Source organism: Panthera uncia, chromosome A2, assembly GCF_023721935.1.
Source record: "Panthera uncia isolate 11264 chromosome A2, Puncia_PCG_1.0, whole genome shotgun sequence".
Taxonomy (NCBI): Eukaryota; Metazoa; Chordata; class Mammalia; order Carnivora; family Felidae; genus Panthera; species Panthera uncia.
In genome coordinates this window covers 52,663,803-52,690,878 of record NC_064816.1, presented here as the reverse complement: position 1 = coordinate 52,690,878, position 27,076 = coordinate 52,663,803, and the positions used below count along the sequence as shown (strand labels likewise).

Genomic DNA, 27,076 nt, shown 5'->3' with positions numbered 1-27,076 from the left:
CCAACACCTCATCAAGAACTTGCTCACTTTTGGGGTGCCTGGCTGGCTTAGTCGGAGGAGCTTGGGACTCTTGATCTTGGGGTCATGAGTTCAAGCCCCATGTTGGATGTAGAGATTACTAAAAAGAATAATTAAGAAAAAAAAAAAAAAAAGAACTTGCTCATCTTCTCATGAGATGGAGTGGTTTGCCTTGAAAGACTGCGGGAAGAGTAAAATATTCACATGAGGTAAGAACTTGAAGCTGTGGTTGCAATCCATAGGCCATCTTTACCCTGATGATAACTCATCTCTATAAAGCCAACTTTGTGCCTGTGTGAATTCTGGGAAATGTTAGGTATAGAGAATTCTAATTCCTGTCAGGTCTATGATTATATAGAATATAGCCATAGAAGAATTAAATGGAAGAATATACCCATGGAAGAATTCAATCACATCAGAAGGTTTTAGTTTGGTTTAGTATATTCAGTGTTTTGTTTTGTTTTGTTTTTAAGTTTAACTTTTTAAATGTGTGGTTCTTAATGCTCTTAGTTACTTACAGATTGCTACCTGGGTTGACTTCAGGAAAAGGGTATGTTCAGTAAACTAGTCTGAAGTGAAATCACCAGCTAATTATGAGATATATTTTCATAAGAAAAGTAATTATGACGGAAAGCAGCATTTAGCTTCTGGAACTACCTGCTTTTTGGTGCAGAGAGTATCCTCCTCTTCAATCAGAGAGCAATGACAGACTGAGCAGCAGGGAGCATGCCAACCATCTGTGAAACCCTCCATAATAACAGCGGGAAGGGCAGGAGAAGGAAGAAAGGTGCCTGTACCAGGCAACATCTTACAGACCTGGTTGCCAACTTCCCAACCCCCACCACAATCAGCAAGGCTGGTAACTGGTTGACATTAGCAATCCACTCATATTCCTTTGTTTGCAAACAGAACAGTGTCCTCCACACACCCTCCACCCACTTCCCATTCCCACACCCCTATACAGGATCTTTTCACTCAGCCCAAAAATCCAACAGATGCTAAAGAAATGCGACTAGTGTCAACACAAATACAGATCACCTTTAAACCACAATGTTTTTCAAACATTCTCAAGACCAGCAGGGGTCTTCCCAGAAGATAACAAAAGGAATCTCAGCTCTCACACCTGTAACCAGTGAGAGTATGACCCAGAGTTAGTTAAGGGATATAAAGTGACTAGTGGTCAGTTATTGTTCATTAATCAACAAGCCTAATTGCAGGAACTCTACCTAGAGCTGAGCACACTTGGGTATCATGATGTCAGACGTCAGGTAAGGATTACATTCCTGTAAACCAAAGCACCAGAGCTAAAGTAACAATTTCCCTTTTTGCCCTTACTTGATGAAGAATTCAAGTACTGTGGTGCTACCAGAATGATCCTGGCTTGTGCCTCTTCAAACATTTCCACTTCTTAATACTAAACATTGGTAGGAAAATACCTCCCTGATGCCCAGATCAGGACAGGATGACCCAAAAAGGAAGAAGGCTGATCAACTTGCCCTGAAAATTATTTTATCTTCTGACTCAAGGAAGTTTCCACTGTCCTGGCAATGTCCCACAAAAGCTTCCTGATTACAATCCTAAATTACAGACTGGGCCCTCTGAAAAAGCCCAGGCCAGAATAATTTCACCAAAGCTCTAGAGGGAGGTTTCTCTGGGACAATTATACCATCAGTTATTCAGTTCCAACAGAGTAACATTTGGGTAGACACTCTTCTCCCAAAGACTACTGCCTCCATCAACCAAAAAGTTAACCGCTCCCATCTTCTGAACAGCCCACGGTCAGACCCAGTGATAGCCGGGACTGGAAGTTTAACTTCCTGAAAGAGACAACCAAGGACTTAAATTGAATGGAAACGCCCTGGTGAAACATCACCCCCTGCCACCCCTCTAATAGTTTAGACCCTGGGCTCTCCTGGGTCTAAACTATTGCCTTCATGCAGCACCTCTCCCCTTCTACTGCATGGGTTGGGATGTGCCCAGCAGGGCAGAGGAAGCCCCAGGTGAAAGAAGCCTAATAGGGACAGACTTCTGTCTGACCAAAGAAAGGTTTAAATGAATCCACCTTGTCTGTCTTGGCTGAACAAAGTGCCCTATTTAAGGCTTCCCTATAATACTGCATAAGGACCAAAGACTAGGCAGGAGCACAGGGACTCACGAAGACTGCCCAGCAGAACTGCATTTAGTTATAGTCGGTAATGAAAATTTAAAATCCCTTCTAAAGGGAAAACCCAATTCAAAAAACAAATAACAAAAAACCAACCCAGGAAATACAGCAAATGAATGCTGATTCTTCCTGTTCTGGTTCCCACTTTACTAATATTCAACTGTAGTGGAAAAACCTCCAAGTGCACAGCACGAAACAGCAGATTCCCTGCCCTAACCTGTGTGCACACCTTAGATGTTACCCTTCCCCCTTCCCTCCTGCCCGCCGAGCCCACCAGCCCTGCCCTGCTCCACAGGCTCCTGCCAGGCCCTGGGCCCAAAGATGCCCTGCCCACGGTCAGTGGGGTCAGTCAGTGCCCCCCTTCTGTTTAGCCAGGGTGCGCTTCAACTCCCTCAGGTTCTCTGTCAGCAACTCCACCTCATCCAGGCGGCCACACTGCTTGGCATCAAAAATGTACGCCTTGATGTTATCAATCTGCTGGAGAAGGAGCTCCTCCTCTATGGGCTCCTCGCCCTCTGGCCCACTGTCACTGTCCATCTCAAAGGGGTTGGTACAGGTGGCTTCCTCAAATGGGTTGCCAGGAACAGGAGGGCTTGAGGGCCTCGGGCAGGGATACTCATCTTCCTCATCGAAGGGGTTGGGCGCTGGACTGTCTGGGTTAGTGAAGGGATTCCCTGCTACGGCCTCCTCCTCTTCTTCCTCAAAAGGATTGTATTCTTTGAGGATGCAGGCTGAAGGGCCAGAGGCAGGCTCTGCAGCCGGAGGGCTGGTAGTGCTGTCTGCTGTGGGGCTGGAGGGGTCTTCCTCCTCGAAGGGGTTTAGAGAGGCCAGCTCACTCTGCTGTGACACGGTGCTCTGGGGGAGGGGTTCCTGGCCAATGGCTGGGGGCCCAGACCACACTCTGACAGGCTCGAGAGCTGAGACGGGCGACGGAGTCTTCTGAGCTGCACTGCTCTGAACTGGGGAAGAGCCTAGATCCAAAGCATAAGCAAGGTGGTTGCGAGGCTCCCTGCCAGGCTCCAGCTGGAAAGGCCGGATTTCTCGGAAGTCCAGGGACCGAGTCCGTGTGTGTAGGGACGCGGCCTGGAACTGCTCCCGCTCTCGTTCCCACTCCCGCTCACGCAGCATCTGCAGCTGTTCGCGCTGCAGGTCCTCCTCCTCGGCCTGCCTCCGGGACAGCTCGATGGCCTTCTCTGTCTGCTGCTGGTCGTACTCGTCCTGCAGCTGCCGCAGATTCTCCTGCAGCGTGTGCACCTCGTCCGCCCGCCCGGCGGCCCTGGCCTGCCTGATGAATGATGTGATGTTGTGGATCTGCTGGAGGAGGGGGTCTGAGTCTTCGCTCTGCCCCTGACCTCCAGACAGCGGGAGCCAGCCCTCAGCCTTTCTCAGGGGGGCAGGTCCCCCTCGAAGGGACGCCACCTCCCCATTAGCCGTATGAGGTGCCAGGTCACTCCGCCGTTCCTTAAGCCTTCGCTGGGATTCCAGGGCAGCCTGGGGAGACACCAAAGCCGAAGGGAAGAAACACAGTCACCAGGCCGACAGCAGCCATACCATCAGCCGCCCCTATGGTCCCACCGCCCCTGTGCTGATGAGACTCCAACTGCCCACCTCAGGACTCAGGGATCCAACTGCTAAGTCAGATCATGCTTTGTGTGCTTTAGGGGAGAGGAGGCACATGGCCTGGCTTTCAAAAATAAATTCATAAATAATAGTAAGTTAAGGGATAAGATTTTCTCTATATTAGATTATTCACTGGCCACATGCTGGTCTTAAACCTGTGAGGTCTAGTATCACTCGTCTACACTAGAATCTCACCCAATATTAAATGTACACATTATTCTGTTTAATGTTGCATCTTCCAAAGCGTTCTACAAGGAGCTCCCTGAGGTCTGGGTCCCCTGAAATCTGTGCTACAGGGAGAAGTGGCAGCCTCCATGGTATTCTGGATGGGAGAAAATCAGCAGAATCTCTGAAGAAATATAGGACTGACCTGGGGAGAAAAACAACTATTCTGGTGTCTACAGAGGAGAGGCCGGAAAAGAACAGAAGAGAGATGCAAACCGGAGAGCATGAGAAGTTCTGGTTTACCACGACCTCACAGAGGACCCCTTGGAAGCCTGGGGCAGCCTCTGTGCCCAAGAGGCTGCCAGCAGCATTTCACTTGCCTGTCTCTCCAGGATCCTCTTCCTCTCCATTTCCTGCTTCCTTTTCTTTTTCAGTTCCTCAAACTGTTCTCTGGTTGGCAGTGACATCAAACCAAGCAACTTTTCCTGTAGGAAGCCACATACAATTTTATGTTTTAATCCTTTTAGGAAGAACATCAGCCTAATGAAGTCTGTTTGTAAGCCTCCATCTGAGCCCCATGCACGCCCGCTACCCCTTCCCTGCTCTATGTTTCTCCACAGCACTTTTCACTATCTTCTAAGCTATATATTTTAGTTACTTCTGGTCTATCCCCATCTAGAAAGTAAATTTTACAAGAACAGGGGTGTCTTTTTTCATGGCAGGAGACCCAGCACCTAGAACACTGCCTGGTACACAGTAGGCACTCACCGCATGACTGCTGAATACACCACTAATCAAAAGGACAAGGGGCCTGGGCGCCTGGATGGCTCAGTCAGTTAAATGTCCAACTTCGGCTCAGGTCAGGATCTTGTGGTTTGTGAGTTTCAGCCCCGTGTCGGGCTCTGTGATGACAGCTCCGAGCCTGGAGCCTGCTTTGGATTCTGTGTCTCCCTCTCTCTCTCTCTGTCCCTCCCCTCCTCACGCTCTGTCTCTGTCTTTCAAAAATAAATAAACGTTAAAAAAAAAAAAAAAAAAGGACAAAGGGCCCACTTCTCTGCAATTTTAGTGTTGGAAAACTAAGCCAACAGGGCTCTACTAGATCACCCTGTCATGCAGCCCCAGAGGTGGTTCACTGTGGCTCTCCCAAGAGGTGTGCTGAGGCAGAAACAATTCCGCTCTAACCTCCCAGGGTTAGTCAGTCTGTGAACAATCAGCTGTCTCCTCCCAAGCAATGGCCCAGGAAGAGTCCCTTAGGAGCTCATCCTGAGGAAGAAATGGCATGTATAAGTATGTCTGTCAGGCAGTATTCATACAAGCAAAACACGGGAATCTATCAGATACCCGGTGAAAGGAGGTGAGTAAAGGATGGTGCATGCAAAGTCATATTCTGTAGCCATTCAAGTGACAGCTGTTTAAACAAAGACTAAGTAAAAAGTGTTTATGATACAAAATTCAGTGTTAAAAAGAGAAAACATAAATTTGCAAATATGTACTAATCATAAGTGTTTATATAACAAATACAAATGAAAAAAAAGGAAAATATGCCAGAATGACATGTCATGGTCCTGGGGACATAGAATTAAGAAGTTTCTACCCTTCTTTGTAGTCCAGATTTTTCTCTAAGTGTGACATGACTGTATTTATAATTTTAAAAAATAATAAGTGTACAAATAGGAAATAAGCCTTTGGCACGGTCTGCCTTCTGAGAGGCAGAAAAGCAGGGGAGGCAAGTGAGACATTCCTATCACCCCAAGATGGCTTTACCTGCACAAAAAGCGTAGCTGAGTATCTGATCATCCTCTGCAGCCGCAAAGTGTTTGGATGTGGTGGAGGGTCCTGGTTCAAGCCCAAGGTTAGGATCTTCTTACTGAAATGGAACAAACATATCAATGTAACAAGCACTGCTAGCCCCAGAGACAAGGGAGCAATCTCTGAGTTGCCAGGCTTTCATGCCAGAACCATCCGTGGAGGAAACAGGTTAAAGACTTCACGAAGTGTCCTTTAAGGCAAAGCCCGTTTCTTACCCTGTGGTTGTACCCAAGGCCCCCAATACAGCACAGGGTAAACAACCAACACTAACCCATTAAGGGACTGGCCACACATGTAGGGCCAACTTCATGAGGGAGTAGCCAGGGCCTGGTTTAATATTCTGCTGTCACAGTCTTAAACTTCCTAATAATCCCTACTGTGGACTTGCATTGTCATTTTGCACTAGGTCTGCAAATTACATAGCCAGTCCTGCACAGACAGATGGACAAGGCTGCCTCATCTCAGTTCTCCCTCTAAATCATTATACTTTCTACACTTCAAAGGGCTGATTTAACCCCAACAGCAAGTCCATGGTTAAAAAGCAGCTGTTGACCAGCAGAAAGAATCTGGCTTCCTATCCTGGCTCCATCACTTTGCCAGCTGTGGTGCATTTTCTCACCTACAAAATGAGCGTATTAATCCTTACCACACCGGGTAACTTTGGTCCAATACATGAGATGTGGATACAACCAATGGTTGGCACAAAGACGGTGTCAATAATCAGTTCCTATTTCTTTAATAATAAGGAACATTAGAAGCCTTAACCAAGTTACTGAGACGTGTTGAGAGCCACAGCTGGCGCCTACCCTCGGCTGGCTCCTCACACATACTCCCCAGGACTCCGGGTGAGCTCAGGCCTGCCAGCCACCCACCCCCCTCATTGAAACTGTATCTCCTCCACTCAAGGCAGCAAGTCAAACATCACCTTACCTTAAAGCATCTATGAGCTCATACACTTTCTGCACTTCTATTCGAAGGTCACCGGCATGTTCCAGACTGTAGGTGGTCTCCCCAGCACTAAGAAGAAATCACAGAAATGTTTAATCCAAGTTTCATCACGCTTACTGGAGAGCATTGTGTAAAAGGGCTCTAAAGGTTTAAGGCCTTACAAAGGTAGACACAGGTAATTCTCTCCAAGCGGTATTATCTCAGACTTCTGTATATAATGCAGGGCTCATTCCTCTTCTAAATATAAGTGCTAATCACGTGGAAGCTGTTTTTGTTCTTTTAGTCTGCAGATACCACAGGAACAAATTTGTGCCTAGGCCTCTAAGGACTAGCTCTTACACTCGTCACCAAAATAAATGCAAATGAATCTACTTTAGCCTACTTTCCCTAAACAATTTCATTATACCTAGTAAGACATACGAAGTGGTTTACTAAATAAGTTGGCTACACCACATTAGAGGAAAAAGCACCTGGCTTTTCTCACTCAGACTACGCAGGGACACTGTTCAACACCTAGTAATACCCAGCACAGCATTAGATCAATTGCCCCATGCCCCTGGGTCTCATGAACAATTGTTCCCTACATGAGAAAAGCACTTTGACTCCAAATTAAGAAGGGAGCAGTACCCAGGGTGGAGCAGGCGACTTCAGAGAAGGCCAGAGGTGGCTTAATTCCACTTAACTCCAAAGAACAATAGCAGTCATCATGTGATCTTAGAACTGTTCATTTACAAGTCTGTCACCCCCATCAGGCCCAAAATCCAAGTGCAATAATGATGGCTTTTCATTTTTATATCCTCAGGAACTAGCACATGGCCAAGCTTCATCCATGTCCACTGAAAACAGAAACGCTTCAGAAGACCTTGCAGCTATTAATGCAGCCTCAGCAATGGCCATTCAACCCCCTTTCTGAGGCAGCAGCAATTTAAGTGAAATAAACAGAAAGGACTGCGGCGCTGACCTAGTTTATCATCTACGAGAAAGTTTGAGCTGGAAAAATCTTGGTGTGCACTGTAACTAGAGGATCCAATAAGGTGGTTTCATCATCTCAAACTGCATAGTTTGCAAAAAGAACATCAGACCAGAATTGAGAATGCATCTACTTCGCCTTGGTATCTCCAAGTCATGTGGAAAATAACAAGGTTGGCCCAAATCTGAAAGCACTCCCAAGGTCTCAGTCACACCAACCAACATGTTTCCCACAGAGCACCTATCACGTCTGGAGTTATCTTGTTCATGACTTTTTCACTTGGTTATGGCCTGTGCTCCCATGATAATGAAGCTCTATAACAGTGGACACGGTCTTCACTGTTCATTGCTACAGTCCCAGCACCTAAAATAGCACTTGGCACGTAGGTAGTGTTCAATAAATATCCATCGAATGAATGAGGGAGTAAAATTCACCTAAAGCCCTTTAGAACCAATCTTTGGAGAAGGAGTAGGAGTTAGACGTCTGGAAACACGTTGAGCAATGGCAGTTCCCCAGCTGGATGGGGAGACCCATTAACCCACAAGCGTGTCTGAGGCACAAAGCAAGAAAAACAACAGACTCAGGAACAGGAGCCCCATGGGTAACAACATCATGAGACAAAGTTTAGTGCCAGCTCAGACCGCCAGGAACACAGCTCTCCCTGCTGGCATCCAGGAAGAAGATAATCCTGTCATGATTTCAAACCAATGGGCACAGGTGGGAGGAAGGTGTTCATTCCAGTAAGTTTCAGGGAGAAAGAGAGCATGAGACAGGTGCTCCAAGCCAACGAGTCTCCATTTAGGGGAGCTATATACCAGAATGACTTGAGCTGCTTCTCCCAACCTACTCACAGGAAGGATATATGCTCCACTGATCGAAACTGCTCAGTGAACTGCAGGTAGAAACGAAAATGTGTCCTTTCCTGCCGTTCTTCATTCTTGGAATGAAAAGAGGAAGAATGGGGTACAGAAGGTGCAAATAGAAGAGAAAGCGCAGTGGAGGCTGAGAGGGCTGGAGAAACAAGGGTTTCCTCCCTTGACACTGTCTTCTGCCAGAGGCTACAGACATCCAGGTGCTAGGACTGGGGGAAATGGAGGTGGTCTGCAATGGTTTCTTTCTTTTGTGTTTCCCTCCCACCTCTCTTTTCCTTCCCTGTGGGCTGGCAAACACTGGAGGAGGGAACAGGGACTGGAAGAAGAGCCCTGAAGCAACAGCGGAGGCAGGGAGACATGCAAGGGAAAGGATATTTTTTGCCACAAACCAACTGGGTTTAGCGATTCGTATTTTGTAAGTCAGACATTTACAGACTCATAAGTCAAGAAGTTCCTTAAGGACCTTGTAAATGAAAAGGTTAATTTTCTTTTCATGTGAGACCCACATGATAGACTTAGAACGTAGTCACTGACATCATGAAGGAAAAGCCAAGCTTTGCTTGTGGGGACACTATAACATATTGCCACAGTAAGTGGGTAAATAAAAACAAAGGCAGATAATTCTCAAATCGAAAGCACGGGATGCCCTAATTTTCTTCCCTGCAGGTTGGGGAAAGACTGTGGGGATCCGATTCTAATGGTAGCACTTCAAACTCCAGCTCACATATCACTAACCTACAGAAGAGGCAATGCTCCTAAGAAAATGTCAGCATATTTCTTCTGTAAAGGGCCAGATAATAAACGTTTTTAGCTTTGCCAGATAGTCTCTGTCACAACTGTTCAACTCTGCTGTAGTTTGTAGTTATAATCAAACAAATGGGCATGGCTACGTGGCAATAAAATTTTACTTATAAAAACAAGTGGCAATAACAAGCGTTGGCAAGAATATGGAGAAACTGAAACCTCATACACTGCTGGCAGAAATATAAAGTGGCGCAGTCATTTTAAGAAAACAGTCTGGCAGTTCCTCAAAAAGTTTAAAACCTAGAGTTACCATATGACCCAGCAACCCCACACCTACGTATATACCCAAAAGAAATAAAATCATATGTCCACAAAAAGACTTATACTTATACACGAATATTCACTGAAGCATTACTCATCACAGCCAGAAGTGGAAAAACCCAAATGCTCATCAACGGACTAATGGATAAACAAAATGCGGTCTATCCATACAAATGCATTCACACAAAAGGGATGGAACACTAACATGTGCTACCACAGGAGTGAACCTTGCAAACATTACACTATGTGAAAGAAGCCAGACATGAAAGATCATATATATTTATGATTCCATTTATATGAAATGTCCAAAATAGGCAAATCCATAGACAGAAAGCAGACTAGTGCCTGCCAGGGAGAGGAGAAATGAGCAGTGACTACTAATGGGTATGAGGTTTCTTGGACTGATGAAAATGATTTAGAATTAAGACAGTGATGATGGTTGTACAACTTGGTAAATATATTAAAGACCACTGAACTGTACACATTAAAAGGATGAATTTTTTGGTGTCTGAATTATATCTTAATTTAAAAAAAAAGAAAGAGATGACAGGTTGGATTTGGCCCATTAGCTAAAATGTGCCAATCCCTGCTCTAAAGGAAATGCTTGCTCTAAGTCCTGACACCTCAATGCCACCCTGAAGTAGCATCTAGCTAGGCAGGTGCATGAGGAATACTGTCCTTGCTCACCTCCAGATGCTATACTCAGCAGTGGGGCCTATGAACCTGCTCAATCAGAATGACTGGGGTCACAGGGCGCCTGGGTGGCTCAGTCGGTTGAGTGTCTGACTTCAGCTCAGGTCATGATCTCACAGCTTGTGAGTTCGAGCCCTGCGTCAGGCTCTGTGCTGACAGCTCAGAGCCTGGAGCCTGCTTCGGATTCTGTGTCTCCGTCTCTCTCTCTGCCCCTAACCCACTCGCATTCTGTCTCTGTCAAAAATAAATAAACATTAAAAAAAAATTAAAAAGAAAAATGACTGGAGTCACTTGAACATGGCTACATGGGACTATACAGATATGACAAAGATTCTCCACAGTTGCTCACAGAAGAAAAGCACAGCCAGAGTTAAGATTTTCATTTTCAGCTACCGAGGGGCTGCCCTAAAGGCAAGAAAACAGTCATCACTGAATTAGAAAAACAGAGGAATAGCTTACTTTAATGATGCTGCCATCCTGATGTATTCAGGAGCTTTTTGGTCAACTTTCTCCATGCAAAGTCGTAATTTCTAAGAACAAAAAAGAAGTGAGTGGTGCTTTCAAGGTACAGAAAAATTACACTGTTATCAATAGAGAGGCATTTAAAATCTATAGTTTTCAGGGCACCTGGCTGGCTCAGTCAGTAAGAGTAAGAGCATGCAACTCCTATTCTCAGGGTTGTGAGTTCAAGCCCCATATTGGCTATGGCGCCTACTTAAAAAATTTTTTTTACTAAAAAAAATAATACGTACAGTTTTCTAATATAGAAATATGCAGAGTGCTTTTTGTTTGTTTTTACTGTTATCAATTTCCTGATTTACAGACCTCCTTTAGAAGCAGTAAATCTTGCAGGAAGGAAAGTGACAACAAAACTTTTTACCGGATGTTTTTGCAGGGAGCAAGGCCTTCCAGGACACAAGCCAATGAGTTTACCAAGGCAGACGGAAGGAACTGGTTGCTACATTCTTTCTCTGCCAGGTGATGAAAGATACCAGCAAAAGGCATTGCCAGGGCTCACTTCAAAGATGAAGGAAGGAAAAGCACAGTGGCTATTTACAAAAATGAGTTATCAGGTCACGAACTCCATACACAGAATGGATAATGGCTACATCTGCAGCTCAGCACAGGGTTTCATTAACACCATTTCTAGTAGAAGTCTAAGTATTTTCATGGTGACTCCAGAAACACAGCCATTATGACCTGCAGAACTGCTAACAGTGACCATTCAGTGATCATCAGACAATATATAGACAGTCCCCAACTTACAACGGTTATTGGACTTTATGATTTCTCAACTCTACAATGGTGTGAGGCATTGATAGGCATTCAGCAGAAACTGTAGTTGGGACTTTGAATTTAGATCACTTCCCGGGCTAGCGGCATGCAGTCTGACGCTCCCTCTGCGAAGCTGGGCAGCAGGCAGCAGCTACAGGTCAGCCATGCGATCACGCGGGTCAACACCCAATACCCTTACAAGCATTCTGTTATTCACTTCCAGGTACAGTATTCAACAGTTATAGGACACACTCAACATTTCATTATCAGATGGGTCTCTGTTAGAGGATTTTGCCCAACCGGAGGCTAATATAAGTGTTCCCAGCACGGTTAAGGCCAGGCCAAACTATGATGTTCAGTAGGTGAGATGTATTAAATGCATTTTTGACTTAGGATATTTTCAACTTTGGTTGGGTTTATCAGGATGTAACCCCATTGTAAGTCGAGAAGACCTATACACTCTTCCTCTGCTCAGGGTTGTGCATGAGCTGCTTCTGCTGCCCAGGCTGATCTCCTCCCCATCTCCTATCACCTCCCTGCGAAACCTTCACTTGGCAATTTCTCCTTGGCCTGCAGGTCCCCCTGGCCACTGGGAGGCTGAGGCAGTCTCACCTCCAGGCTGACACTAAATCCCATTTTTCATTACACTACGTTCCACTCAAAGTGAGCATCTACCAATGGTGTTTTGGGACTGCTGGTGGTAACGACAGCTGAGGCAACTGAATGGACTTAATAGGGGAAGCTCTGTCTCGCAGTTCGTGGGTTTGAGCCCCACACTGGGCTCTGTGCTGACAGCTCAGAGCCTGAAACCTGCTTCGGGATTCTGTGTCTCTCCCTCTCTTTGTCCCTCTCCCACTCACACTCTGTCTCTCTCTCAAAAATAAACATAAAAAAAAGTTTTTTAAAGGGGAAGCTCTATGCTCATGGGCAGTCACTCAAACTCATAAAGCCTGAAGCTTCCAAGTGAGTTTCCCAGGACTCCTCTGGCCCACTGTTTACCACCTGCTCCAGCTTCTGCCCTCACCCCCAAATCCTGCCCACACCCTACGGCAACCATCCTTCCTCCTTTTGCCCCTGGGCCACCAAAGTCTCCAACTTCCTGCTTTCAAGTAGGCAAGGAAGGGAGAGGGAACGAGGTTGTTGCAACACACCCCCAATGACTCTGTGAATTACCCAGGGCCCTAGCTAGGAAATCACACTATAGCCCTTCGGCAGAGACTAAAAGTGATTCAGAGAAACAACTTCCCAAAGCATCTCCAAAATGTGCAGGCGTGTACATAGTTAACAGCCAAATCTGCATCTTGCATCAGACCAGGACCGCACACAGTGAGTCACCTCATACAGCTTTACAATGTCGGGGGTGTGCTCCTTCTCATCAATCTGCTGCTCTCTCTTCAGTAGTGTGTCCTTGCAGTGTGTACAGCAGCGGATCCGGTCATCATCCTTTTCATCCAGGACAGAGCTTACACTGCTCACGCTGCTGATACTGCCCCGGCGGGAGCCATGGACACTGTTGGGTGACTGGCTGGGGCTGGTGTGGGTGCTCAGGGAATCCTTGCTGGCACTGGTAAGCTTATCTGTAAAGCACAACACAGGACAGGCAGCAGTGAGCCCGCAGACTCCAATCACCCTAGTGCTCACAACAGAGGGGAGTGCCACAGGTGCTGATACAGGCTGTGTCTATTGGCAAGAAGCACCAGACCTCTGCCGTCCTGGGGTCAGGCTCTGCAGTGGGAGAGACTCTCACTGCCAGCCAGGAAAGAGCCACACAGTCTAGGAAGGTCTCTTTGAGGCTCTGAGGCCCGTTCCTAACCTGACCCTAACTGCCCTCCTCCATTTGCTCTGCCTCCAACCAATCGAATCCCTAGACTGTCCTGACAGACTTCCCCGCCTCCAAACATCTGACTCCTACCCTTTCCAAAGCTCAGCTCGAATGGCACATCCTTCAGGAAGCCCTATATTCCTTGAGACAAAAAAAAAAAAAAAAAAATCTGCCCTTCCTATCAGTTCCTACCATATCATCCCTCTTAGAGCACTCTCCACTTTTGTCCCAGTATGACAGTGCTATGTATACCCAGGGCTGTTCTATGAATCTGTGACTCTACGATGGTAGGAATTGCCCTTTCATACTTGTACCCCGATATATACAACAGGGCTACCCCATAGCAGCTGCCCAGTAAATGTTGATTAATTAGCTCAAGACAAGAAAGGTGAATAGTGTCCCAAAAACATAGCTTATGAAGTCTCAGGTGAGACACAAAGTCAGTCTCAGGGAGAAAGGGAAGGTATCAAGGTAATGTGTGCCTGCTGACTGTGAGAACTGGACAGAGGAAACATCTGCTTCTGCCCCATGTTGCCCAGATGCTCTGTAGCCAACAGCACATGCAGAGTTAGCAGAACTCTCCAGGGTTGCAAAACCACACTAAATGTCCCAGAATTGGCCCAAAGCCCAGGAGATCATCTTTAACAACTTTTAACTAGCTGAGACTCAGAGTTCTGATCCTCTGGTTCAAGCAAACCTTGTAGCCACCGTCCCCATAATTCTCAAATGTGTCTTCTACACTCCCCCAACTATTCTACTTGCTCATCTACTAACCTTCCCCAGGGCCTTTCCACAGCTTTGCTCCTGCTCTTCACTCTACCCAGGTTCCCTCCTGCTCTCTTTGCAATCCTGATTATCTTTTTTTTTTTTAATTTTTTTTTAACGTTTATTTATTTCTGAGACAGAGAGATACACAGCATGAACGGGGGAGGGGCAGAGAGAGAGGGAGACACAGAATCGGAAGCAAGCTCCAGGCTCTGAGCCATCAGCCCAGAGCCCGACGCGGGGCTCGAACTCGCAGACCTCGCAGACCGCGAGATCGTGACCTGAGCTGAAGTCGGACGCCTAACCGACTGAGCCACCCAGGCGCCCCGCAATCCTGATTCTCTTAAAGGCTCTTCTAGAACATCACCTCCCAAACCTGAACATCCATGCTCTTGATCTCCCCAGCACTCAGTGTCTCTCATATTATGACGTTACAGTCTGTTCTATATGACAGTGAACGGTTTGTGACTTTAACCTCAAAGGGAAGGACAGCCTGGTACTCATATTTTAAGACCTTCTCTTACAAGCTCCACTTCCAAGCAGGGCTGACCACAATTGGGTCAGCTCTCCTGAGTGTCTGACACAATGTCTCTCATAGTACTTATCTCTTTATAAAGCAATTATTTGTCTGTAAGTCTGTATCCTCTGCTAGATGCTAGACCCTTTGGGAGAATGGATGATGTCTTAAAGACCAGAGGCAGGCAAACATGACCTGCAAACCAAGACCAGCCTGCTTTTGTATGGCCCTTGAGCTAAGTATGGTTTTTAAAAGGTTGTTTAAAAAAAGACAAAGAGGGGCACCTGGGTGGCTCAGTTGGTTAAGCCTCCAACTTCGGCTCAGGTCATGATCTCACAGTTTGTGAGTTCCAACCCCACATCGGGCTCTGCGCTGGCAGCTCAGAGCCTGGAGCCTGCTTCAGATTCTGTGTCTCCCTCTCTCTCTGCTCCTCCCCCACTCATGCTCGCTCGCTCTCTCTCTCTCTCTCTCTCTCTCTCCTTCAAAAATAAATAAAAACATTAAAATTTTTTTAAAAAAGAAAAAGAAATGTCACAGAGACCGCCTGTAGCACACAAAGCTTAAAACATTTACCATCTGATTTTTTACAGAAAAAGTCTGTCAGCCCTTGTTATCCACCATTGTATCCCTGGGCCCTGGCAGTGCCTAGCCTATAGCAGGCTTCATGGAATCAGTAAGTGAATGGATGAAGACCCATAGAACATTAACTCAGACAAAAATGTTCAAAAAAATCACTAAGTGGTGATCAGCAAACAAGGTAGTCACAAGAGGAGATCAGGGTCCAGGGCACCGCCTCCACGTTACCTACTTGCAAAAGGGAGACTGATGAGTTCCATACACTTCTTGCACATAATAGACCCGCAGAGCCGGCAGTGGTGGCGGCGGTTACGGATGCTGAACTTATTCCCACAGTCTGGACAGAAAGGAACATCCTGGTCATTGACCCAAGGCACCACTGACTTTTCTATTGCTTTGGGAAGAACAAAACAAAAATCAAACAAACAGAAAAACAAGCCATTTTAAAAAAAAGAGGTGTGATCAGGAAGAAAGATAAACAGAATGAATGTAAGCAAAATTCTGGAGTTACCTCGTATCTTAGCAGACTCAGTATTCGTTCTGTCGAATGCAGTGAGCTGACAAAGAGAAAACAGTGCAAATAGAGTTAAACAGGTGATGTACACACTTTCCACAGGCAAAAGGCATCAAGCAGGAATTTGCACATCTTCATTTCTCAAGTCTCATTTGTCATCACCAACCCCACAAAGCCACAAAAGCAATTTTGCATGAGACAGAGTATTAGCTTTGCATCTGGAAGGCAGCTCCCTTTCCATGACCTGATTCCAATCTCTTTATTGTCAGCTCCCCATTTAAGCAATAAGCAGGGGTAGGCCAAGATGTGGTGGGTGTGGCTATTGAAAGCAATGGAGAATTCCTGATTCTCCACAGTCCTCCTGGACAATGAAACTGGCCACATATTTCTGTCCTACAGAGTACACATCAAGAACTATACCTGCAGGTGCTACCATGCCCACGACACAATCCAGGTCATACACAGCAAGCATTTCTAGGGTCAGAGTAGAACAGAACGACTGTGGTATTAGGGTGTCTCAATGGCTCAGTTGGTTAAGTGTCTGACTCTTGACCTTGGCTCAGGACATGATCTCACAGTTCCTAAGTTCTAGCCCCACATCGGGACTCCATGCTGAAAGTGTTGAGCCTGCTTGGGATTCTCTCTCTCTCCCAATCTCTCTGCTCCTCCCTGATCACGCACTCTCTTTCTCTCTCAAAATAAATAAACATTAAAAAAAAAAAAAAATGACTGCGGTATTGAAGATGCACTCTGGTACTACAGGACAAGAAGGCTCAGTTAAGAAGTTCCCACACTAACACTGGCCCTGGCTGAGTAGTCCTCACAAACCTTGTCACCAGTTTCTCAGTTTGCTATCAAGTATCACACACCATGCCCCACTGCGTGTTTGTACTTGGGACACCCAAAAGAGGAAATAATTTGAAGGCAGAAAGGTTTTCCAGCAGCCAAGTAGGCTTCAGAGAAAGGAAAAGGAAAGCCTGGCTATATGGCAAGTCTGTCAACCGGGGCCATCTCCTTCAGTAAAACCAGCCCAAGCTAGACCTGCCCAAGCAGGTCCTCTGCACCTCTCTAGGTGAGCTCTAGATGGGGCGTTTTCTCTGCCAGCATCAGACAGATACAACATACATGGTACACACTGTAGAAATAGAATTCTTTTCTCCCAGAAAAGTTACACTTGCAGAAAAAAAAGGTTTTAAAACAACAAAATTTACCTTCTCTAACCTGATTATTAATTTATTGACTTCAACAACATAGTGGTCAATTCTGGCAGCTCGGTGTTTTTTGAAGTCGGAAAGATGGCTTCTCACAGCACCTAGAAGGAGAGGAGATGGGGAGACAAATGACCTGTCATTCCTATGAAAGAGCCCCTCTCCCTTGCTGCTTATCCTCAATGACTTTTACACGCAAGTAGAAATTCTAGTTTAGAGTCTTACTAAAAATTCAAAGACAAACAAATGGAAACAAATTTGCTAAAATGTTAATTAACCATGGTTACCTTGGAGGCCACAGAGTACAATACCAGAGACCTCAGAGTACAGTGGATAAGAGCCTGAACCGGAGCCAGCCGGAGCTCAAGTTTCAATTCTGCCACACATTGTGCAACCTTAGACAAGTTCCTTAACATCTCTGTAACTTGGGAGCATTCATCTATAAAATGGGGATAAGAATAGCACTCGCTCCACAGAGTTATTAGGAGGATTAAAAAGTTAAAATTTATAAAGCCCTTAGAGCACTGTCTGGCACATGAATTTTTGTTCAGTAAAAAGGACACTAACATTATGGGCAATTTTTAAAAATCTCTCATACTTTTCTGTACTTTCCAAAGTTGGTACACTATGGTTTTTCATCAGAATCAAAACAGACCTTCTCAAAATAGTCCCCAAAATGTAAATGCTAACAGATGCCACAGGAGGAGCCAGTTAAACTGATACCTTGCTCAGTCCAGCAGCAAAGACCCAGGATGAACATTCTCACACAAATGGAATCAAGTAGCTTGTTGTCTCAGCAGATCTGAAATATTCCCTCTTCCGAAACACCAACCCTTCCCCTTGCACCTGGCCCCACCCCCCCAGCACACAGTCCCCCTCCTCTTCTCAACCATGGCCGGTTCATTTATACCTTGGACCCTACCTGGAGCTTCTCACATGCTACCCTCTGCATCATCTTCGTTCTTTTCTCCCCTACCATACTCTCTAATATCTAGTTAAATTTAATTTCAAATTCCTAGGGATGACCTAAATATGAACTTCTAAAATCTGCCATTCTCTTGACCTTCCACAATTTTGACTTCATCGGTTGTTGAAAACAGGCAAATTAATCAGAAAATTGCTCTGATAATTTAACACTGGTAATCATAAAACAGGCTATTGAAAAGCTAATAAGAATCCACAAATTTTCCTACATACTTTCATATTAACTCATAATTATATGTATAATTACTATTTTTTAAAAATGAAGTATAATTAACATATGCTATATTAGTTTCAGGTGTACAACACGTTGATTTGAAATTTTTATTTTTTTATGTAAGTATAATTAACAGTGTTACGTTGTATACTATTATTTTTAAAGCCATTTTATCCTGCCATAATGAAAATGTTTCCATTCTCCACTTTGGCAGCCACTAGCCACAGGTGCAGATTGAACACTTGAAAAGTGGCTAATGTATGATTGAGGAAATGACTTTTTTTTTAAGTTTACTTATTTTGAGAGCGAGAAAGAAAGAGAGGCAACGATTGAGGGAAAGGCAGAGAGAGGGAAGAGAGAATCCCAAGCAGGTTCCACACTGTCACAGAGCCCAACTCAGAGCTCAGTTCTATAACCGTGAGATCATGACCTGAACTGAAATCAAGAGTTGGACACTTAACCAACTGAGCCACCCAGCCGTCCCTAAGGAAGTGATTTTAAATTTTACTTGATTTTAATTTATTTAAATCTAAATAGCCACATGTAGTTAGTGGCTATCCTATTGGACAGTGCAGTTCTAAGATTTTTCTCATCCAAAAAGAAGCATTCCATAGTGGCCCTACAAGAAGAAAACAGTAGATGACCCTGGATAAATATCAGTTCCCTTCATACAGCCTATTTCCTCATCTGTAAATGGGAATGAGCATCACTACCCTTTACAGCTCACAAAGCTTTTGTGAAAGGTGCTGAAGATAATAAATATGAAAGTTAATAGAGCCTCATGAGTAAATCATTATTTATCTATTGCATGGACATAAAATGTTATATTAAATTTGTTATCATTCAACAGTTAAAGGACATGTAAGATTAGCTAGTTCAACATCACGTGGCAGTTTTGGTAACAGCTCTGTTATTACTCATGGACATACAATTCACCATTTAAAGCACACAAATTCCTTGGTTTTTAGTATATTCAGAGTTGTACAACCAACCATCACCGAAATAAAGTGTAGAACATTTTCATCATCCCAAAAGATGATTATTTTAAAAGTCAGTAGATGGTATGATAATTATGTGTTTCGAAAATTAAGTTGCACAAATCAGTGAGTGCCTCTTGCTAGACAGGTAATCTACTACATGAGAGGAGACAGCCAAGTCAATGCCGGAGCTGATGTCAAACACCTGGATTCCTATCTCATTTCTGTAGCTGCTTAGCTGTTTGACTCTGGGAAGGTCCCCATCAAGTGCAGTGAGGATTAAATGAGTCCACGTGTAAAGCATTTAATGCAGTGCCTAACACAAAGTAGGTGCTGGGCTCATTCTGGTCCATTTTCGCCCCCCACTGGGACATAAGAACCGTGAGAAGTTTAGACCATTCTGGTTTACTGATGCCTCCTCAACTCTTAAAACATCACCTAGGACATAAAGATGCTCAAACATTTGCTGAATGAAGGAACAGAATTTCTTACCAAGTTCCTGGGGTTCCCACATGTAAGGGTCAACCCCTCCATAGCTGAAAGACTCATAGCCCTGTGTCCCCGATTCTGCTCGGTCATCTCCTTCTCGTTTCAACAGCCTGTTCTTGGCTTTCTTAGCCTTCTGGACAAGACCTGGAAAAATCAAACAAACACCATAAATGAGTCCACAAAGAACATCTAGCACAAAGTCAAGGGAAATCTCAAACACAAAAAGTGATGAAATGACTATACTTCATTTGAAAATTTTTGGATCCCAAATAAACTGCAATGATAAACCCCCAGAGCAATCCATTCACTAGTCAGTATTAGCAGTAAGTTGGTTTATGTAGCCAGTATGTAGCTACATTACTAGTTGTTGCCAAATTTAAGAGCCCAATTAAATAAAAGTATTAAAGTCAAATTCAATGAGGGGACCAAGGAAATGGAAATTTTTTTCTTCTAGATCTTAATTGGGGAGGTGGTTACATGGGTATATACATTTTTCAAATCTTACTGCATTGTACACTTAAAAACTTATTTGTAAAGTATATTTCAATTAAAACAAAGTTTTTAAAGTTAAATTCTACAGTATTAATTTATTTACTCTATGGACTCATGAGGAAACACTTCTTATTTACTTCCAGGATGGAAGTAAACCAACACCTGGGCTGGTGCTCCCCATAATGCTTATCTGTACATAGAGTTCTTCTTCCCCCACTCACTTAATGAATGCATGTGTGCTGACACTGACAAAAAGCTTCAAGAAACAGATATAATACCTACAACATAAGCAAAGGGAACCAGACTTGGTAACAAGAGAAAAGGAATGTTTCCTGGATTGATTCCTTGCATGTACCAGGCACAAAGTGCTTTCAAATACATTAGGCCAATTCATGCTCACAACATTATGAGGCAGGTGGTATCCCTACTTGTAAATGAGGACATGACATCAAAGAGGGGGGGAAACTTGCTGCACCCAAGATCACAGAGCTTATAAGGCAGCAGTGCTGGAAGTGGAAACCCCATCTGTTTGAAATGAGAACCCCAGCTCTCCCCAGTCAGCACAACTCAAAAACTATGCCTCCACAGAACAGGGGTTCTGCCCCCTGTGCTAAGAGGACCTGCTGTTGAAGGAGAACAGTCAACTGGTGGGAAAAAAGAATTCTTGATCCTAAGTTGCTCTCATTAATGTTCTTAAGTCTTGGATGACTATCCCTTACTGCCACTAGAATATAGTAGAAAATACCAGGTTTAACACAAAATGTAATTTCTTTTACATTTAATAGATCACTACTTCATGGAATTCCCTGAATTCTGAACTGCTGTTACCTGAACAACATTAAAAACTACCAAAGCTTTTCAAAACTCTAGGGAAATGCAGATATGGAGGGGCTGGCAGGCAGAGGGAGAAAGTGTTAAGCTTATACATATATGTCCTTGTTAGGCGGTCAAGCTAATAAGCAAATTCCCTGATTATCGGTCACTCTGAGATGGCTTTCTCCACCTGGAAAAATAAGGTCCACCAGATGACATTCTTAACAATAGGGGAGAGAAAACAGAAAACGGTAAACAAAGGGTTAGCAGACAGGAAATTGGAGTTAGCAGACACAAATTCACTTCTGCAAACAAAACTAAGCTGTGTCCAGTTAAACAGGCAAGTCCATGTAATTTAACCACTTTAGGATAGAAGAACACACTGGCCACCTTCCCAGGTATAGCCCTTCAAGAGGAGGCCAATTAAGAACAATCCCATATATCTTTAAAAGCACAAAGCAGAGGAAAAAAAAACTACTAAAAAAAAAAAAACAAAAACCACAAAGCAAAAGCCACAGTTAATTTTCAATTACCTTTTCTTATACTTACTGTACATGTGCTAAACTGAAGCTGAAGCAGGGCTGGGGCCCAAACTCACTGACCACTTAATGACAAGTTTATATTTTCTTTCTTAAACCACCTCCAAAACCTGGTATCCAGGTTTGCTCTTTTGGCTTTAATAATTCACTTGACAAAACCAGCAATGTCATAAAATGTCTAAGAACCAAAAGACCAAATGCTTTTCAAAGGACTTCTCAAAAATCTTTGATGTCAATCTTTAAAACTTTACTTTCCTGATTCCAAAACACAGAAAACTCCCACAGAAGCAAGATATCCTTCCTGACTGAAGAAATGCTCATTAGTACTAAAGAAATGCTTAACTCAATTTCTTTTTTTTTTTTTTTAATTTTTTTTTTTCAACGTTTTTTATTTATTTTTGGGACAGAGAGAGACAGAGCATGAACGGGGGAGGGTCAGAGAGAGAGGGAGACACAGAATCGGAAACAGGCACCAGGCTCCGAGCCATCAGCCCAGAGCCTGACGCGGGGCTCGAACTCACGGACCGCGAGATCGTGACCTGGCTGAAGTCGGACGCTTAACCGACTGCGCCACCCAGGCGCCCCATGAAATGCTTAACTCAATTTCTTAGCTCTTCTGAGGTAGAGATAGGGGGAAAACAAAGAAAAACACAAGAGAATTCTTTCAAGTTTCTTTCACAACTCATAAAATCTCTATTACTCTTTAAGTGGATTCTCACACCTATTATTCCCTACGTAACCTTAAATGTTTTTCCTCTAATAAATGGGTTACCACAGGAAAATGAAGACATTGTCTAATTTCTGAACCCACTAGCATCAAAGTCTTAGTGACATCACGGTATATGACAGCTGACACTCAGACTGGATGCTCATTAAAGGTCACAGAGGTGCTCCAGCTGTCCAAGGAAACTTAGATGAGCAGTTTTTGTTTGCATTCTAGCTGCAGGGCAAGCTGTGATTGGAACACAGGGTCTAGTATCATCAGTGATGCCAAGTGGAAAGAGCAGCACTAGACTCAGAGGTGACAGAAGACCTGGGGTCAAAGTCTACCTCTACAAATTCCTGTGTGACCTTGGATAAGTTGCTCAACATCTCTGAGCCTCACTTTTTCTCTGTAGAATGAAACCAACCACCATCTTGCAGAGTTGCTGGAAGAATCAAATGAAATAACGATGTTTATAAAGGAACTCTGAAAACGACAAAATACAAATTTTTTTTTTTTTTTTTTTTTTTTTTGCTAACAGTTATGGCTCTGCTCCAGCCTCTATAGACACCTCATTTATCACAGCCCTCAGGATTATGAAAATGTTTGACTTTGTCATGTGGTTAGAAAGAGGTAATAAATGATAATGCTTTCAACAATTTTTTCTGAACTGAAAAGTGAGACATGGAGAGGGACTATTTCATTACAGGGTGCATGTGACTCGCATATGTGGAGGCCAAAGTCCATTTAGAAATATATGATCATCCCCTTCTCTCCCACCCAACACAGAATTGTGAATACACATCCAGGCCTTTGTAATCTCACTGCCTTCAGAAATGCTGCCAGCTAGGAGAAGCAGATTAGCTGAATCACTAGGAAAGTGAGTTCCAGAATACTGGCATCATATTTAGGAGTTAGAATCTGAATTCCAGAAATGAACACTATGTATAGTTAAAATTGCTTTGAAAAAATCCTTTCTGTGACTCTTCTACAACCTGAGGCCTGAGAAGCTCAAAAACCAAGTTTAACTTTTTAGGTTGTTTCTCCTTGCTTTTCAACTCTGACCTTCCTTTTCCTGGGCTGCAGAGGACAAGGTATAGTTGAAGAAGGAAGGATGGCAGGAAGGCTTGAATTTGTAACAGGGTAATGGATATACAATGGGCCTCCACTTTCAGAGCTAAGGAAAGAAATTCCACTCCATATTCCTCACAGGCTGGCAATTAGATAATTCAAACAGTCTAGCGAGACAGCAGAGAGCACAGTGATTACATTTATTAGGTTCAAAGCCACGCCCTGCCTCACGGTGGGACTTCAGGCAAGTTACCTAATTTCTCTGTGACTAGTACCCTCAACAGTAAAATGGGGTCTCACAGTCCGATAGGTATCATGAGGATTAAATGAGGTGAATTCATGGGGAAGACTTTGAACAATGCCTGGCACATGGTAAGCATTAGATATATGTTCACTACCATTATTATTGATTTACTATTGTTTATCACCTTCTGGTGGCATCATGGAAGCTAATGAAAACCATCCCATGAGTTGAAGCTCCCAAGGACAGAACAGGATAGGCAAAAAACTCACGCCTCTTACTTTTAATTTGCCCTTTGACATCACGGTCTTCCCCAGAGTGCTCTTCCTCATAATGTGACTGAAGCTGACAGAAAGACTGCAGGTCCTTCAGGCACAAAGGGCAAAGGAAGCCCTCCCTGACTTCCCCAGGGTCATCCAGAGAAGCCATAGCAGTGTCCCTCTCAACCCCTCATGCCAAGAGTCGGCTTGATTCCTCCACAAGGGACCAGTGCTCTCACAGCATTAGCTTAACCAAGCAGCACACAGGTGACGGGAAAGTGGTATCATGGCTCTGGGTGAGGTTTCCTCTCTGGAGTAGGAGAAGCTCTGAAACAGGAAAGAAGGGACAGAAAAGAGGCAATTCAGGCAAATTAGCAGCAATTGAGAATTTTCTTTGTTCTTTTCAACGCTCAACAAGATTATTTAATGTTTGCTCACTGCAAGTTTCAGAACACAAACTGCCTTCTCAAACCCTTACACTGAAATACAAAACCTTCAAAGATTTGAGAACATCACTGGACAATGGCAACTCGCTGAAGTAGGAAGCACAGATTCCTGAAGATAAGAAAATTCAACTTCAAAAGCAAACACAAAACCCAGGCAGTTCTCTAACATGCAACTTCAACTGGTCCAACTCCATAATTTGTATGCCACTTCAGCCACTGAGGAAATGTCTCAAGTACTTACCAACACACAGAAATTTGTTTTTAAGTCTATTTATTTTGAGAAAGAGAGAGCACAAGTGGGGGAAGGGCAGAGGAGAGACAGGATCCCAAGCAGGCTCCGTGCCACCAGCACAGAGCCCGACACGGCTGAAACTCACCAACAGTGAGATCACGACCTGTGCCGAGATCAAGAGTCGGTCGCTTTACTGACTACCCCACCCAGGCGCCCCCACACACAGAAATTTTTGACTCTTTACCTTGGTCATTTACTCAACCACATATACTAAGCTCTTATACTTACATCACAGATGCAAAGAGTGGGGCGCCTAGGTGGTTCAGTCATTTAAGCATCTGACTTTGGCTCAGGTCACGATCTCACGGTTTGTGGGTTCGAGCCCCGAACAGGGCTCTGTGCTGACAGCTCAGAGCCTGGAGCCTGCTTTGGATTCTTTCTCCTCCTCTCTCTCTGCCCCTCCCCCACTCACACTCTGTCTCTCTCTCAAAAATAAACATTTAAAAAATTTTTTTAATAAATAAAAATGTTTCAAAATGCAAGGAGAAAAAGAGATAGTGTTTGCCCTAAAAAACAAAAGCAAAGCTAAAACCACACCAAACAAAAATCCCAACCTTAGTCTAAGGAGGAGCATTAAAAATCCAGTGGTAAGGGGCGCCTGGGTGGCTCAGTTGGTTAGGCAGCCGACTTCAGCTCGGGTCATGATCTCGCGATCTGTGAGTTCGAGCCCCGTGTCGGGCTCTGTGCTGACAACCCAGGGCCTGGAGCCTGCTTCGGATTCTGTGTCTCCTCTCTCTGCTCCTCCCCTGTTTGTGCTCTCTCTCTGTCTTTCAAAAATAAATAAATGTTAAAAAAAAATTTTTTTTTAATCCAGTGGTAAAGAGAAAAATCTATTTTGTGTTTTATATTTGTACTTTTTCGACAGTGAACATAGTGGGTTTTATAAGTCAATAAATGACAGCTGAAAAGCCAGCCTAATGTTCTCACTGCTTCAAAAATAAAAGGATTTAGTGCTTCAGACATTCAGGGCTTAATAGGTTACATTTTCACTTTTACTGGGCCATGCCAAAGTCACTTCCAATGTCGCCTCAGAAAAACACCCAGCCTTGGGAGAATCCAGATAAAACCATTCCACAAAAGCAGAGAAACTTCTCCCCAAGAACCTGTGGTCACAAACCGCAGTAGAGAGTAAGAGGAAATGTATGACTCTCAGCTTCGGATGGGCCTGCTCAGAGGGCCTGTGAGGACGGAATGCCTGGTCCTCAAAGCCGAAAGGCAGCCATGACCCAGAAAATAAGCAAAGGAAACACCGGGCCCCTGGTTTTTTCCCTCTAAGAAACCCCATGACTATATACACCCAGATCTCAGCCCCTTTTCCAGACGGTCACTGAAATAGCAGTTCCAGTTTCCTCCCCAGCAAGTGGTTCATCGGATGCGGGGACTCTAAAAGCTCCTTTCCTTCCCAGGCACTCACCCTAAGAACCACAAATCAAACACACACACCCTGCACATCTCAACCCAACCTTGCTTCCTCAAGGAAATGCCTCTTACTTGAGGCATTCTCCCGTGGGACAGCGCTCGTATCAACTTATAATCACGAGTACATAAAATAACTAAGTACAGAAGGCTCTAAGCTCTGTGAGGGCAGAGACTACGCGCTTTTCCCACCACCTTACCCCAGGGTCTAGCACATTCCCTGGCACCTACCACGAAGAAACGCAAGAAAGCTTCATTTGTGAATGAATGAATGCCTGAACGAACTCTAAAATCGCATAACCACACACACACCACAACCAAATAAATCTACTAGAAACCACGAAGCCAGACCCCACAACCATAACATATGCAAGCCCCTCTCAACCCACACCGCGTAAAAAATAAAAATCATACTTACATATCCTGAAATTATACGCCCAGCATGAATGCTACACGGCTACATGCCGCAGAGACTACACATCCCACAGTCGCACTCATCACGGCCTCGACCGCGCACAACACCCTCCACACAATTCAACACGATTATGCACAGGTCGCACAACCACACACGACATGAAAGACTCGACCCCACAGAGCGGACATGACAACGTGACACGGCGCACAGACGCCACACCAAACGCTACAAACGACTCGACACAAACTCAGAACCCAAACGCCTCAACCTCACACAACCAAGGAACCAAACGCAAGCAATCGGGAGACCACCGCTCACCCACCCTCAGCCGTATAACCAAACACAACTGTGCACGCCCCCACGTAACCACACAATCACACAGAGCCCAATCGTCGCAAGCACAATGCAGGCGAAACTCACGGCCCGAAAGCCACATCTCCCACCAAGCACGTCACACCCACCACAACCGCATACATCCCACACCCGCACGGCCCGCCCGTCTCTGTTCCTGAGGTGAGCCGAGCTTCCGCCACTCAGACCCTTCCCGGCCCTCTGTACCCGGCCGCGCTCCCCCTGGCACGCAGGCCCGTCGGGTCCTCCCGCCGGGGTTCTGGGCCTCTGCGGTCCCTCACCCAGCCGCGGCCGCCATCTCCATCGGTTGCTCGACGCTCGGCAGGCGCGCCTGCGCGGCCCCGAAACCGGAAGGCAGCCTGACAGACGCCT

At 44.8% G+C, this 27,076-nt stretch overlaps 1 protein-coding gene across 5 annotated transcripts; it reads right to left on the bottom strand.

The window, feature by feature from the left end:
• RBSN (rabenosyn, RAB effector) lies at positions 1-27,076 on the bottom strand. 5 transcript variants are annotated; one of them, XM_049641030.1, is made up of 12 exons: positions 26,986-27,076; positions 23,806-24,111; positions 19,669-19,809; positions 17,005-17,105; positions 15,791-15,836; positions 15,512-15,673; positions 12,935-13,176; positions 10,784-10,854; positions 6,707-6,793; positions 5,732-5,834; positions 4,348-4,452; positions 1-3,673 (listed from the first exon to the last, which is right to left on the bottom strand). In XM_049641030.1, exons 2-12 carry the CDS (start codon positions 23,951-23,953, stop codon positions 2,528-2,530), a joined length of 2,352 nt encoding a protein of 783 aa, XP_049496987.1. In that variant the 5' UTR covers positions 23,954-24,111; positions 26,986-27,076; the 3' UTR covers positions 1-2,527. The 5 variants fall into 5 exon arrangements, with proteins under 5 accessions (XP_049496987.1, XP_049496986.1, XP_049496988.1 ...); XM_049641029.1 differs by having other exon boundaries at positions 26,912-27,044; XM_049641031.1 differs by lacking the exon at positions 26,986-27,076 and adding an exon at positions 25,077-26,870.